This window comes from Rhea americana, unplaced genomic scaffold (assembly GCF_003343005.1).
Source record: "Rhea americana isolate MKP2758 unplaced genomic scaffold, rheAme1 scaffold_213, whole genome shotgun sequence".
Lineage (NCBI taxonomy): Eukaryota > Metazoa > Chordata > Aves > Rheiformes > Rheidae > Rhea > Rhea americana.
This window is the reverse complement of record NW_028186289.1, coordinates 1,203,873-1,219,280: the sequence shown is the minus strand read 5'-3', so window position 1 is coordinate 1,219,280 and position 15,408 is coordinate 1,203,873. Positions and strand designations below refer to the sequence as shown.

The 15,408-nt window shown below is 34.8% G+C and overlaps 1 protein-coding gene across 4 annotated transcripts in view; it reads left to right on the top strand.

Annotated features, from left to right (window-relative positions):
* NECTIN3 (nectin cell adhesion molecule 3) overlaps positions 1 to 15,408 on the top strand; it is a 62,592-nt gene that overhangs the window by 46,127 nt on the left and 1,057 nt on the right. For 2 of the 4 annotated variants that reach the window (XM_085304938.1, XM_085304940.1), the window contains exons 6-8: positions 5,782 to 5,920; positions 6,455 to 6,539; positions 15,165 to 15,227. In XM_085304938.1, coding sequence (XP_085161064.1) covers positions 5,782 to 5,920; positions 6,455 to 6,539; positions 15,165 to 15,227 — 287 coding nt within the window. Of the gene's footprint in view, positions 1 to 343; positions 3,217 to 5,781; positions 5,921 to 6,454; positions 6,540 to 15,164; positions 15,228 to 15,408 lie in introns of those variants that run through there. The other 2 variants (XM_085304939.1, XM_085304937.1) reach the window with 2 other exon arrangements.

The following is a 15,408-nucleotide window of genomic DNA, read 5'->3' as shown; positions in this document are numbered from 1 at the left end:
AAACATGAGCAGTGAACTTCTGAGCAGGAAGGCTGCACCTCCTTACTGAGAGGAGGGCAAGATGATGATTTAAATGTTACTCCCACCCTGTATGACAAAGGAGGCTCCCTATCCTGCTGCAATGTAGCGCAAAATAAAATGCAATAAAATGAAGCTGATTCAAAGCCTGTAGAAAATGCAAGAGACTAATTTTTTTTTAATACCATAAACTTGAGAATGAAAAACTATTCTTGTAGAACATGTCCATCAACTTGGCTTTCTTATAAACCCTTAACTGATTTAGCTTGCATTGACATTCTGTGCCTTTTCTGTGTCTTGTCTACCTCTTTGCTCTTTCCATTAGATCCTCCTACTACTACCACTCGACTGCCCACGGTTCCCTGGCATCCTTCGACTGATGGCATCACAGGTTTAGCAACAGAACCTAGAATAATAAATATCCCAACATCAACCTTGCCAGCAATGCAGGAAGACACTTGGGGTACCGTCATCGGTAGTGCGGTGGGGGGGGCCCTCTTCCTCATACTTGTCAGTGTTCTGGTTGGAATTATCTGCTATAGGAGAAGACGGACGTTCCGTGGTGACTACTTTGCTAAGAACTACATTCCACCATCAGATATGCAAAAAGAGTCTCAAATAGATGTTCTTCAGTCAGATGATGTGGACTCTTACCCTGACAGTATAAAAAAAGAAATAAAACATCCAATGAACAGCCTAATATCTAAAGATTATTTAGAAGACCCTGAAAAACCAGAGTGGAACAATATAGACAATATTAACAGGTACCAGGAACGTTATGAAAGACCAATGGATTATTATGAAGGTGGAACATTGGGGATGAAATATATGGGTGGTGAATGTTATGATGACAATGAAGAAGACTTTGTTTCTCACATAGATGGCTCAGTAATATCCCGGAGGGAGTGGTATGTGTAGTAACCACTGAAAACTAAACTTGTACCTACAATTCATTTCATTGGCTGGTCACTTTCAGATTGTTTATACTTACACGTGAGGAGGAATAAACTTTTTGAATTTTTTTTCCCTATGCTTTTTATATTGTGACTTGACAAATGGAAATGTTGAATCTGGGAAAATGTATTTGAGCTGCTTTTTTTTAATTATTATTTTTCTCCCAATGCTGTACTACTGTTCAAGATCGAAATTTTAATGCAGAGTGCTTATATTGGTCTATGTCAGAGGTAACAAAGGCTATATTAAAGTTAGCATTCAGACTTGATTAAGAATAAAAAGTGGCTTTCTTGGCTTTCTGATTGAAAAAGAAGTTTACCTAAGACAATGATCAAGTATAATCTTTCAGGGCATTTAACTGGTAGATCTAGTAATGCAGAACAGTAAATGAATGCAGAACAGTAAGTGAATTACTCAAATCTAGAGATCATCTGTGACAAATCTAGTGCTTCGATATAGTGAATACTTTACCAATTAAAATGAGTTTTAGCAGAGTCAAAGCTTTATTTCTAGGTTTTCTGCACAAAAATACCTCTTAAGTGTTTTAATGAGCCTTCTTGTAAGTATGTACTTAAGTCATTGCACTGAAAATAACTTATCTATGAACAAGACTTTGAGAAATAACTGCGTAAACAGGTCAAAGGCTTGTCTTTTGAGAAATACGGAAAATTATTTTTATAGTCTTTGATTTCTAAAAGCTGGTGTGTGTGTGTATATATATATACACAAGTGAGTTATTTTGTTAGGCCTGTATTTGACAGGTTGTCAAAACTTATTACTGAATATGAGACTTCTTTGCAAGTACACATAATAGTTTTGAAGACCCATTTATGAGACTTTGTGGGAATCCAACGTTTGAATGTGAAAAGTGGAGAATTGAACACAGCTAGGAAGAAAACTCCAATTAACTGCTAGGTTGGAGTAGCAAGCAAGCGTGCATATTTTCCATGATGCCAAAAACACATCGAGTATGTGAAGGTGTAACAATGTTTGCTAGAGATTTCATGGTATGTAGTTAAAATGGCAGTTTTACAGTACTTCTGGGTAACAAGTTTTAAAAGATACGATGCTTGCTTCAAAGAGGGTGACTAGAACTTCAGGTTATTAATAGGGAAGTGGACACTGCATTGCTACTTCATGTAGTAAAAACGTATGCTATTACAGAATATATAGAACAGAAGTTTAGATATACCCTACAATCTCTGTACTGCAGTGGACTTGTTTTCCCTGCAAATAGTTATTGATTTAACAAGTGAGTATTCTTTAAAATGGCATCTTTATATAGGACATCTGTTTTGTGATCTGAAGTAGTTYTACTTTGTCTTGAGCAGGTTCAGCAAACTAATTCTGCTGGTTATGTAGAGAGAAATAGAAATGAAATAACTTCAAATGAATTACAGAAAATGATAAATTCAGAATTAGAAAGATGACTTCTCTGAAGTGCCATTTTTAAATGTTCAGCTGGGAAAATGAAACTTAAGGCTATTAGTGTTTGAAAACTAAAAAGGGAAAACTACCCATTACATTTAAAGTAAAGTGGGCTCCATAATTATGGCTGCTTCATGAGTATTCATGCTGGAAATTCTTTTCTATCCTAATGATATTTGGTAGCTTACAGCTTTTAGAGCTTGACAAAAATATTTGTATTGAGTGTTGTAGACAATACACTGTGATTGCATATGACTGCATGTCTCTTAATAAATAAGACAACAGCTTTATTTGAAATTCAAATGAGAAAACTTCCCTAAACAACTAAAGTTCACATAYGGATTAACTGAGTGCTGTTACGTGACTAACAAAAGTCTCCAGTACAGTAGCAAATCAGAAAAAACTCTGTGTATCAGTAGTTTGAGCACAGATTCAAAGAAAGGAGTTGCTTCTAGTAGAAGGTTTTGATCCAAATTATTTCTGAAGTGAAGGGATCATACCTCTTAAACAACAACAAAAAAATACTTGATATATCATCTTTAAAAGATGGTCTTACTTGGAAATAAACATAACCATAAACCTGTTCTCCACATGAGATCTTGCTAGTGTCTCTGTGGATTTTTGAGGGTTTTTTTCTGGTTTAAAAATATTTAACTACTATTGATTGAGAAGTTGAAATGTTCAAATGAGTTGAAGTTGATATAGGGATAGGGCTTACAAGTGTTGCATTGTTTTGTACATTATATCTGCTGTAAAAAGAATTGATTGTAAGTACAAATGGCTGTTGTGTGAATAAACTTTTCTTATATTCTCCAGCGTAGGTAGTGTTCAAAAATGTTTGAAAGATACTCATAAAATTGAAGGGGAACAGGTAAAACCAAAAGTTGGGTGAAAGGGGCTAAAGAAATTAAACCTCTAGGATGGGCTTTTTTTAGTATTTCCTCAAAGACCCTAAGCTTACAAAACAACTGGCTTCAGAAACAATTTAAAGTGTGAACAGGTGAGCATGATAAGTTGGGAATAGGTGTTGTCTAAACAAYGGTATATTATGCACAGCTTAAAATATCTAGGATTCAGAGTCTTGAAAAAACAATCCATTTTGTTTTCAAATGCTATAGCTTTACTTTAACCATATTTGTTGGAATAAACAATTCCCATCTATTTATGACCAGTTGTTCATAAACTGCTGTTTAGTTGGCACCGTATCATAAGTGCTTTCTGGCTTGTTCAGCTTGGCAAGATGATCTGGGTTTTTGATCAGCCCCCTGGTTAGACTGGTTTAACTTTGTACCTACTTTTTTGCCAAGAAATTCAAAAGCAAATTAAGTGAGCATTGTGATAATTGCAGTTATCAGTTCCTGTATGTTACTACTCTTGCTGCAAGAGGACCGCTGCTGTTGAGAGAGATTTGAGTTGTTGTCCTATCACCCAAAACCAGATTCAATGGTCAGATTTTCACAGAACTTATATTACTTGAGGATGTTTCAACATTATTGCAAAACTTTCTGGAAAAGACACTGTAAAGTGTTTGGGGTTTTTTTTTTCCTCTCCAAACCATAGTACACTATGAAACCTGTAGGCAAGAAACTCTTCTAGTGAAGCTGCTATCACAAGGCCAGTGAATTCTGAACCTAACACTGTCTCTGCTTCTTGCGACTGATTTGCTTGAACAAAATAGCATCTGGTGTAAACTAATCTTAAGCCAGTTCATGTGCCCAGTCTTCATGAGAAAAAGATATTGTCGTGACATCAAATAAAGCTTATATCAGGAAAGCAGTTTCCATCAAATATATCCTAAAATAGAACACTGATCACTTAAGAGGATGGGCTACATCAAGCTTGTGTTAGCTTCCTGCCAGTTTTGTTAACCTATGGCTTTATACCTTGAAGGTAATGGAAGAAGGGTTTTTTTTTGGGGGGGGGGAGTATTTTTTTTTAAAGAGAGAGAAAAGCACACTTAGTTCCATTGTTTTGTGCTTATCTAGCTATTTTTACTATTTGAACAACTCATGCGAGTTCACTTCAATCATGAAAGTAATCTGTCAGGTCTCATATGCTGTGAGGCAGGAATCCCTTTATTGGTTGGAAATGAGCTTTTCCAAAATGTGAGATGGAAGAAAGGTGACATGGTCCAGCTTTCTGGCTCAGAAGCTGGACAGCATTTGAAATGCAAGTGGTTGATACTTGTTCTAGTTTTTGATAGAGTAGGAGAGTGTATAGCTGAAAAGGCTCCTAAAACATCCTCTGGTAAGAGACTGAATGGAGGAGAATTGTGTGGTGTTTGGAGAAATACAGTGTATTATTGTTCCTGAAGGAAAATGATAGAAGTATACTCCATTAAAAGTACATTACCTGTTACAGAGTTGTGTTGCCTTTAAGCTCCTTTGCTGTTACCTTTCTGATCCAGTAAATGATACTCATCAGAGCAGTTCCTTATTTCTGCATGTTTGCCTATATTCTGCAGGTAACAGTTTTGTTGAAACTAGTATGAATTGTTCCAGTTGTGTGACTTTTTGATAAGCCTGTCAATATAAGTGTGGCTAGCTCTCTAAAAGTATATTAAACACTCATACTGAATTAGAACTTGCTAACATATCAAACTTCTAGTTTAATAGTCTTCGATAGATCAAGTCTTCTGAAAGATTTTAAACACTTACTGAATTTCTAGCATAGTAGATTCTTTTTTACAATTGACAAAGTTTTAATTCAGTATGGGAGTTGTTAAATGTAGAGATTGACAATGCTGAGATCAAATAATAATAGTAATCTCTTCTTCCTAAAGTGAAAGCAAATGACTGGAGAAAGGGCTTAGTGTTAAAGTTTGTTTATAAAAATGACTATTTCTAATGATAACTTTTAAGTTCTAGAGATGACAGATGGTCTTAGGGGCTGCTTTGGTAAGTGTAAACCAAGCATTAGTGGATTTGCATGTTCATTGCTTGTAGCGGTGTATCTTTCTCTCTGATTGTAAGTTTTGGTTTTCACTTTCTGGCAGACTGCAGTGGCTTTAAAGAATGTAAATAGAGCATAATTGTCTGTCTTTCTGAGTTAACACCTAGCTTGCTCATGTAAGTGCAAAGCATGTGTTCTGTAACTGCATCTTTGAATTTGAAAATGAAAGCATGCAGCTAGTACTTCTTAAGAAGTAGTCAGTGAGATTCTTGAAATGATACCAATTATTCCTAAGCTCTTTTTTAATTCAATGAATTTTTGAATTGAGCAACTGAAACCAAGACCACAAAGTGGTAGTGCGGAAAGAGGGCTACTACTTAATGATAAAAGGAAGAAACGTTTCTCAAAGCAACACTGAAATGCTTATGAGTATTGAAAATATGTAGACTATTTAAAGAAAAAAGTGTAATCTGTGCTATCACATTACAGATGTGCCATTTAAGCAGACATCTTCTGTTGCTGTAGCAGGGGCTGTGATTGGAGCAGTCCTTGCTCTTTTTATCATTACCATCTTTGTGACAGTGCTGCTGACCCCAAGGAAGAAAAGGCCATCATATCTTGACAAAGTGTAAGTATATGCTAGTTTTTTTTTTTAATTGGAAGAAATACACAGAAAATGTATTTATTCTACATAAGTATTTTAATGATTGAGTTCCTGTAGAAACCATTCAGCTATCAGTTTCAGGACAGCATTTTGAAGGCATATAAATTCAAAATCACTTCTTTCTGAAAAGAAATGAGGAAGCTAAGCATGACTTAAGAGGCAGTATATATTTTTAATCCCTTCAAAAGAAGGTTTGGCAAGGAATCGCTTACAATTTGAATTGGAGAGCAGGGGAGAAGTCCATATTGACTGTTGCTACAAATTGTATCAGCTATTGGTTTATCATAACTACAGGTCTAACAAGAGTCAATCAACCATATTTTGCAAGTGTTTTTAATCTTAAAATATTTCTTGTGCATGCTATTGCTGACTGAAAAATGTGTGTTCCTGAATGTGAGCTTTGTATGATTTGACTGCTGGAAAAAAAAAAAATCTAACTGACCCTTCAGTTGGACTTCAAAAACATGGTATGTTATACTTTGTTCTTTTTTAATACAGGATTGATCTTCCACCCACTCACAAGCCATCCTCCTCCTGTGAAGAAAGAGCATTSTCTGTACCACAGAAAGAAGCTGTGCTTCAGGTGAGTGGGTAGTTACTTACAATCTTAAACTGAGGAGAAATGTTAACTTTTAAAATACTTATATATATCTATATATAWATTTAGTCTTTTTTCCTGATAATGTACACAGTTGTTCAATTCACAACCAAAAGATTTCCTTATCTTTAGGGTTCCCAAATCTTATGTTTTTGGTGTTAACATGATCCTTAAAGGTGGGGAACTGGCAGATAAATCCTTTTTGGATACCTAATAGGGTGTAACAGACTGTGCTAATCTTGAACCAAAGAAGCTATAGATGTCTGTTTTCTAATCACCTTAGAATTTAATGATTTTTTTGGAAGACCTCCAATATTTGGAGCAAATAAACTTGTTAACCTTTATGAATGACTTTAGCAGCATGATCTTCCTTGCCTGTGAGCACCTGCGACTTATAGTAATAACTGCCTTTTTTTATGTTATTAAGGTCTGAGTGATGGGAATATATTGGAATTTTGGCTCTTATGTGGATAACTCGGGAACTGTTTTGATTCTCAGTGAAGATCACTAAATCACTCTTAAATGCTGGCAATTATGCGACTATTTTTTTTTCTTTCCTTGGATTGATCTTTGTCAACTATGTGCCAATTCTGTGACAAGTGCTTGAACTTGTAATGCATTTGCACAAGTAGCTTAACATGATCTAAAGCAAAGCTGTCTAAACAAGGGATTGGTCTGTGCTTTCCTCTATGTACTGAGGTTTTTGGCCATCATTTGGTGTTTGTGTGATTGCAGTCTGGTCTAACTAGATCAGAGAGGTAATACACTAGGAAGCTAATTCTAGCAAAAGAGAAAGTTGAAATAAGTGGAGAGCAAGGGACTGTAGGACTGTTTTTCTTATCTGGAACATGGACTTACACTGGATTGGGCTGCTTGTGAAACTCCAGATGTGTTATCTGATTGAATTAATTCAAAATGATACTTTTGTATTAGGTGACACAAAAGTACCTATTTACAGGAGACTACTTGACTTAAGTTTTGATTATTACRTTTCATATAATGAAACGGTCTGCTTATGAAGACTACATAGGTCCTAACTGTAGCCCCCAAAGCGAGATTTTTTTTTTTTGGTATACGTTGAATCAGTCAGTCTGATTTTAGTTTTCTGCTGTCACTGAAGAAAATTTTAAGCATATATCATCAATATTAGTAGGAATTTGATTGTAATTGTTTTTAATGGTTTTTGTTCCATCTTCCTTAATTCATATATATATATATATATACTGATTTTAGTTTTCTGCTGTCACTGAAGAAAATTTTAAGCATATATCATCAATATTAGTAGGAATTTGATTGTAATTGTTTTTAATGGTTTTTGTTCCATCTTCCTTAATTCATATATATATATATATATATATATATATGTATGTATGTATGTATATAGTGGGGAAGTGGCCTCTGCATAGCTGTGTTATAGATTTCACTTTGACTGATCCCTGCCATCACAGATGAGATCCTGAGCTGAAGTATTACAGTGAAAAATTATATTGCTTATAGAATCACAAGGTATAGATTATTGTAAAAGATCTATTACTCATATGTAGTGCTGCTAGGTAGAAAAATGACAATGGAAGGAAATGCAGTTCTTTTCCCTTAACAGGGCTAATCATAAGTATAGCTCCTGTTGGCCTCCTTCTGTGACTTCTGTCCGCTATGTCCAAATTCTATCTAGGATTTGCTTATCGTGAGTTCTGCATTGCTGAATGCTTATAATAAAGGAGCTAAAAAAGCTGAAACTGACTATATTCTATATATTAGACGTATAATAAAATGTTTTATGTTAAAAAAAAAAGTTATAAACAGAGGGAAGACCCTAAACAGATTGAATTGAATAGTTGGGTCCCTCAAACTTGATAAATACAGTTATGAGCTGTTTTGGGAAAAGGAAGCAAAAGATGATCCACTTCCTTTTCAGGCTAGATGTTAACTATATTTAAAAATCATTGGTGCTGCTGTAATACTGATAGCATACATATTCTATATCCCTTCTGTGGAGCTTTGTAAATCTGAAAATAAATGGAACTGGAGGAAGATGGATCTGCTAATGATATTACTCGTAATCAAAATGTGCTGTCCATTCTGCTTTAGGCAAGAGCTTCTGCTTAATTTAATGTAAGTGTCAAAATACTAGATTTAACCAAGAAGTTACTGGTTATGTTATTTTCATATAATAAGCTAACACATGAATAGCTAGGAGGGAAAGGAAGTCAGTAACCCCAAGAGTAAGCAGCCTGTTACGATGTCTTGTCCTGTTTGAATAAAACTCTACTAGCCTTGGATTTTATGTTCCAAATACTGTTTGAATTATGTTGTCTAGATGAAAATGAGTGGTATGCTGGCAAGCCTGTTTTTTGGATTGTTCAGATACAAGCTTTTGGTTGCACTGAAAGGTGCTGCAGGTAAGGTGTTGCTGCATTGTCAACAGCAATAGGTAATCAAATTCAATCTAAGAGCAAATGATAAGCTACTCAAAGATATAAAGCAAAGTTAAAGGGGAATGAACTGAAATGTCTTCTGCATGTTCAAAATATCTGATAATTGAAAATGAATTGGTTCAATTTAAGCTAATTTCATTAAACTGATATATGTAATGTGCACACTTTTAAATTATTACCTCTACAGCTATTTTCCAAGTTATACATAGTAGCTTTTTTAGATCTTGTGAATTATTTTAGAGTTAACAAAACTGGAAGTCTATTGTTTGTTTCAACAGTTAATGTTTAACAGAGATTTTACTGATGTCTGAATAGGTAGTGGTTGATTATTAAAATAAATGAGGAATGTTATAAGCATTTAGTAATACTGGATAGCAAATGCTTTTCATAATCTACTCTGCGTTTATGTGCTAATGTTAAATAATAAGCTTCATGTACGTATAGTACCCTGTAACTGAGCATTTATCACCATAATATCTTTATGTTGATGTTTATGGAAACCAGTTAGTGTTTCTGTGACTCACTGCAGAATTTTACAGAACCGGTTCACTTATGACTCTAAAATAGTGGGGCAGAAGTTCAAAACAAAGAAATATTAAACAGAACAAAGTAAATAGTTCTGCCCTTTTCAGTTTTACTTGCTCTGAACAGTGTAAGTTCATCTTTTGTCTACTCTTTTCTTTAACTACAGAACTATTGCTTTTATCTTTCTTTCTCCTAATGTTCTTGTTAATAGAGTCCTTTTACTCAAAACTACTTTTTGCATATAATGCAGAAGAGCAATGTCTTTATTGAGCAGCATGAAGGTTATGTCCTTGGCAACTGAGGAATGTCAACTTGGCAATTGAATTTTGAGGTAAATCAACAGGAAATTGAGCAATGGAAGACCTTCAGTAGTTTAAAAAGGAATTATCTTGTTGCATAGTATTAATTAAAGGAGTAGAGGAGAAGGCACTRATTCAGGCAATCTTTTGAATTATTAGAGTTAGAAAAATCACTTTATTCAAAGTGACTTCTGTGCTTGCTGAGAAATGTGACTGAGGAAAAAAAATAGCCTTTGACATTGTGAAGGAGCAGAGTTGTGTCTAGCTTGGCAAGTGTTTTCAAAGGAAAGGGGGAGGGGAGGAAACCTTGGGAACACTGACCTCAGTCTTGCATCTTGCAAGAATACCTAATGTACTTAGCAAAGCTAGTCTTTCAAATACTGCAGTTCTTTAATGTTTGTTTTTCTGCACAAAACAGAAAAGAAGACAGTGAAATAGCATAGTCAAAGGGTATTTTTTTAGTTTTATGGTTTTATGAATAGTGATATTTCTAGATCAGATTTGAGAAGATGGCCACCAGTATTTTAAAATCTGGCATAATAGGGATTCATTATAGATTATGATTCTCTTGGACTCTACTAGTTGTTTTCCTAATAGCCTTAATACGGATGAGACTGTCTCTTCTGAAATGAAAGAGAAATCATTATTATTATAGTTTGCTTTAGACTGAGGAGCTGTTTAGGCAAACAAAATGGAATAGAAGGAAGCACAAAATGCATATAGATAAACTCATCTATATTAATGAAGGACCTAAGTGGAAGAAATCATTGACCTAATGGGGACCAAATGAGGCACAGGAGTGATTTTTGTTAATGGACTCTGACTGTATGAAGACAATGAAATACTGTCTAGGATGGATGCTGGTAGATGAGAAGTGATAGACTGAGTAGGTGCAATATTGTTGTATTTGAATTTCTGTATTGGAAAGGATAAGAATGTAAGATGAAGGTGAGATACTGACTTGGAATTTTAAAGGACTGTTTGGGAAGGAACATTTTTAGAATAAAACACAATGCTGTACATAATTCCTTTTGTAAAATTCTATAAGATATAACTATACAAACTATTGCGAGCATCAAAGCACAAAAATAGATACGCTATTTACTGCAGCATCTGAAACTGTTGAGTAGACTAGTTTTCTCTTTGTTTTGAGTTCTGTCACATGTTCCATGGCAGTAAAAGGTGCAACTCCTTTCTCTAAAAAGTGTTGTGTTTTAATGCTGTATGGGAAGATTTCCCTGATTTCAGTATACTAAGTGGACCCACCAGAACTTCCTATTCTTGTTTCCAGTGCTTGTCTATGCCATGTTTAAATCCACTGTTGGTAGAAATGATAGAGCAGGCAGATTTCCTGCCCCTCTTTCCTCCCCGCCCAGATAACATTAGCCTTTAATGATAATGTTAGTGTTCTTGTTCCTCACCTGCCTGTCACCTGCTTGTGTGATGAATTCATGTCAGCAGCATCTCTCTTTTTGGTAAGTGGTAAACCACGTATTCTTGACATTAATCTAAAGATTGCATTGTAGTAGTTGAGAAGCAAAAGCAGTTCAACTTTAGAAGAAGGTAATACTGTAATGGAATTAAGGTAGCAAACTTGATGAGTAAGAGGAGGAAAAAGAGATCTGTAAAAACAGTGAAACAGCTTGGAAGAATTGGGAAAGGAGAATCATAGAAAATGTAACATTTTAAAACTTATGTTTCACAGTGAATGTTCAGGTCAGGTTAAGAACTAAACTCTGTTWTTTTAAAAACTGAACTAAATAACAAATGTAGAAAAAGAAAAGGGGAAGGAGGAGAAAGCCTGAAAGATTATTGAGACTTGAAATAGATTCTTTTGAAAAACAAGTCTGAAGGTAAGAATATGGGCTTTATGACCACTGTGAATGTTATCAACCTGTCAGTGAAACAGACTGATAAATACAGGTTGGGTATGGTTTTCTTCCTCCTGCAAGACTGGCAACTTAGCTACCTAGTATCTTGGCTACCACTGTAGAGTGGTTGAAAAAGGTTTGTTCCACTTGTGGCAAAGCTATTACTTTTGCCTGATTTGCTGCACTGCTTTATTAGCAGTGAGGTGTGACAGAGGGAAGAGCTTACTAAGGAGTGATGATACCTTAGTGAAAGCTGAATCTTAAACTGTGATTCTTAAATGGTGTTACTTGCTCATGATTGAAATTGGCTATTCTTTAACCTCGGCAGTTGGAGTTGGTGACTAGCTTTTGTGTTTGAAGTTGTCCATTCAGTAATAAACTGACTTCATCATAATGATGGCAGACAAAGTGGCAAAAAGAATTATTATCCAAAACATGTGCTAGTAGATCTGTGATGGAGCATAAATGCATCATGAGCATGTTTTAAGTTGTTCTGCAAACCACTGGCAGTTTGCTGGTAAAATTGGTCACAAAGTTCAACTCTTACTGATTTATTCTGGGGTGGCTCTGTTAGGGTTTGTTTCTGCCAGTATAAATAGGAATTTTTGATATTACATGGAAAACCTACTATATGAGTTTTCCATATATTGCCTGTCTTTCAGCTGAAGTGACGAAGAAATTTCTTATTAAACTTGAAGTAAACAAAAATCAGTGGTGTTTCTGAAATGTATGTGAGAATTTTACTGACTCCTGATACTGTTGTAAATAGGTAATTGGCTACTGTAATATTAGTTTAATACATGCAGATTTGTTTAGCTCTCCAGTGTTCATTGGGTCTGACAATTTTCAATTTTCTAGCTTTTATTGGTAGACCAAACGTCCCTTTTAATCTTCTCCTTCAAGAAATGGAAGGGAAGCAGATAGAGGGAGGAGAAAAGCAGCACTTAACTCCTGAGTTTGGAGTATAGTAAAACAAGATAGTAAAGCGTTAGATCCATAAAGATTGATAGAGCTTTAATGGGATGAATAATACTTCTTTTCACTTTGGCTGTTAACTTTAAGGCATGGCTGTGTTTCAGCAGTTCTCTAGAACAAATGATAAGAGTTCAGACCACTATAATTCATGTTGATTCAGTGTTTATCATAGAAACCAAATTGTGGCTAATAGCAATAAATTGTCATTATACATTCAGTGCTTTGAAGCCTAGTCAATATTTATAATGCTGTATTTGTCTTAAAGGGCTCTAATGTGTTTTGATTTGCATACCTCAGTTTCCTCAAGTCTTTCACATAGTTCCACTTTTAAAGTTTAAATGTCCAGTCAGTTTTGATATCATCTTGAATGGTTGCAAACCATTACTCTGCTTTATGGATCTGTGCTGGAATTGTCTGCTACACTTCTCTGTTCGTAATGTATTGCATTAGACTTTCCATGAGGAAGACTGGAATCATCTTGTGTGACGGGAGCAATGTTTGAGACTCCACTGTATTGCTTAAAACAAGTCTTTGAATGTAAAAGTAACTTTTGGCTTAGCTTTTCTGTTTAGGGTAGAGGTGAACTGAGATTAGCTTTTTTTTTTTTTTTTTAATGCATAATTTTCAGAATTGCAAAATTAAAGGGCAAACCTCATCTTTGTTTAAAGATTTAACCAGCATGGTTTTTCAGATATTGCATTTACTATTCAGGGAAGATCTTATTTTTATTCTTTTGAACTGGGCTTTAAATAGTTACTTGATACCAAGGTTTTTTTTTTGCTCTTGAACAGTTGTACTGTAGACAACTATAGTACTATAGTTGTACTATATAACTAGAGCTGTACTATTTCAATCTAGTTGGTTATGATGCATTTATTTACTTGCTGACTAAGCTTTCAGTTGCCCATGAGTATCTTTTCTCTCAAGGTAGAGTTGAAAACAGATCTGGCCTAATACAGGATGTTAAATAATAATTTTGATCATTAATCAGAAATGAAAGTCTGGCTGTAATTCAGTTAAAGGTGCAATATGCTACAGATATTTAAAGATCCTTTTCAACAACAGCCATTCATATTTTGCAGTGTTGGACTTGCTTATTTGAACTTATAAGGATGGAAAGTGGAACTCTGTGGTTACTTAGGAAGTGACACACCTGCTAATAAAGATGGAATACATAGAAAACCTAGCTAATGTTTGACATATAGTTTTATTCATTTAAAGCTAGTAGGCAGAAGCCATTTCTGACTTTCACTCTGTACAGCTGCTATGTACCTGTAAATTCTTAAGGGAAACTCTTGAGGTACACTATTGGTGCTATTAGGTTTGATCTTACTCCTGATTCGTATAAGAAACAAATGATTAATATGCAAAGTATCCGCTGGAAATGGACTTTCTGAAAATACTTATGTAAATAGAATATAAATTTCTAATGATACTTTTGTAAATAGGGAATGAAATAACAGGACCCTCTGTATGGATGTGTGTGTGTTTTCTTCCCCTTCCCTCCCCCCGCCCGCGGTTCTGACATATAACCAGTGTTCCAAGGACTGATGGTCTTAATCAAGCAAAGGAATCCTATTTGAGTTGCAGGACAAGTTACTGCTACATAAAGCTATTTCTTTATTAGCAAGCAGTGCATGGCAGTAGGAGTAAACTACAGCTGGCACTGAATGTGTTCATGCTATGCATGTGTTGGATGTTTTTTCTTGTGATTAGCTCTTGTCCCGTGCTGTGAACTGAATGTCAGTTAGCTCCTGATGTACGTCTTACCAAGCCTTGCTAGAGCTCTGAGGTTGATGTTAAGAGGGGTATACTTTGAGGAACCAGAAAGGTAAGTTTTAGGCTCAAGAGAAGTTCAAAGTAAAATGTCTAGGGAGTATGGACTGTCAGTATGAAGACTAACCAATAAAATAAACTTAAGTAAATAAGTTGTAAATATGTCTTTGCTGCTATTACTAATAAGGGGAAAAAATCTATTCAACTGTACTGGAAAACACCTTTTCATTGTACCGTTACAAGGTAATTTCTTTTAGCTGAGAATTTTAGTTGAATGTTTTGAATAGTTTCATTATAAGCTTTCAATAATTTGGGAGCACTTTGTTTAGTTTTCATCAAATTGAGGAAAAAAACATGAAATCCATTTCACTCTCAGTCATATCCAGTTAAAATCTTTCAGTTAAATAATTATCTAATATCAGACTGAGCATTATCTATTTGATTGTGAAAGCTTGATAATACGTGTTTGATTTTGTTTTTTAACCTGTGCTGACTTGTCTGAAATAAATGTATTGTTAAAAATTAAATATGTTTCTGAAAATAACACTGGTTAATTTGATCTATTTTTTTCCGTCCACTAATCAGATCAGCTTTTAAAAGGGATTCCAAGAGTTGGTCAGTTAAGACACTTCACAAGGCACAATGTATTTTATGCTGACTGGTTGTTTAAACTGAAACTGTTTTGTAGTGTTGAATTCTGACTTGCTTCCACTGTAACTTTTCTTTCAGAAAGAAAATTTTGCTTCGCAAAGCCAGTACAGAGAGAGAGATTCTGGAAATTTGCAGTACATGGTAAATAATAAGTTGGATTAAATTCCTGGCCAAAGCTTTGATTTTTATCTTGTTTCTTAAAATAAGTTTACAAGGATATTTTCTGTGCAGAACAGAGTTTGTCCATCCTAGTCAATGACTGTTGGATGTATGGGTTTACCATCCTTGAAATCGAACAAGTCAATATCTTTTTAATATCTTA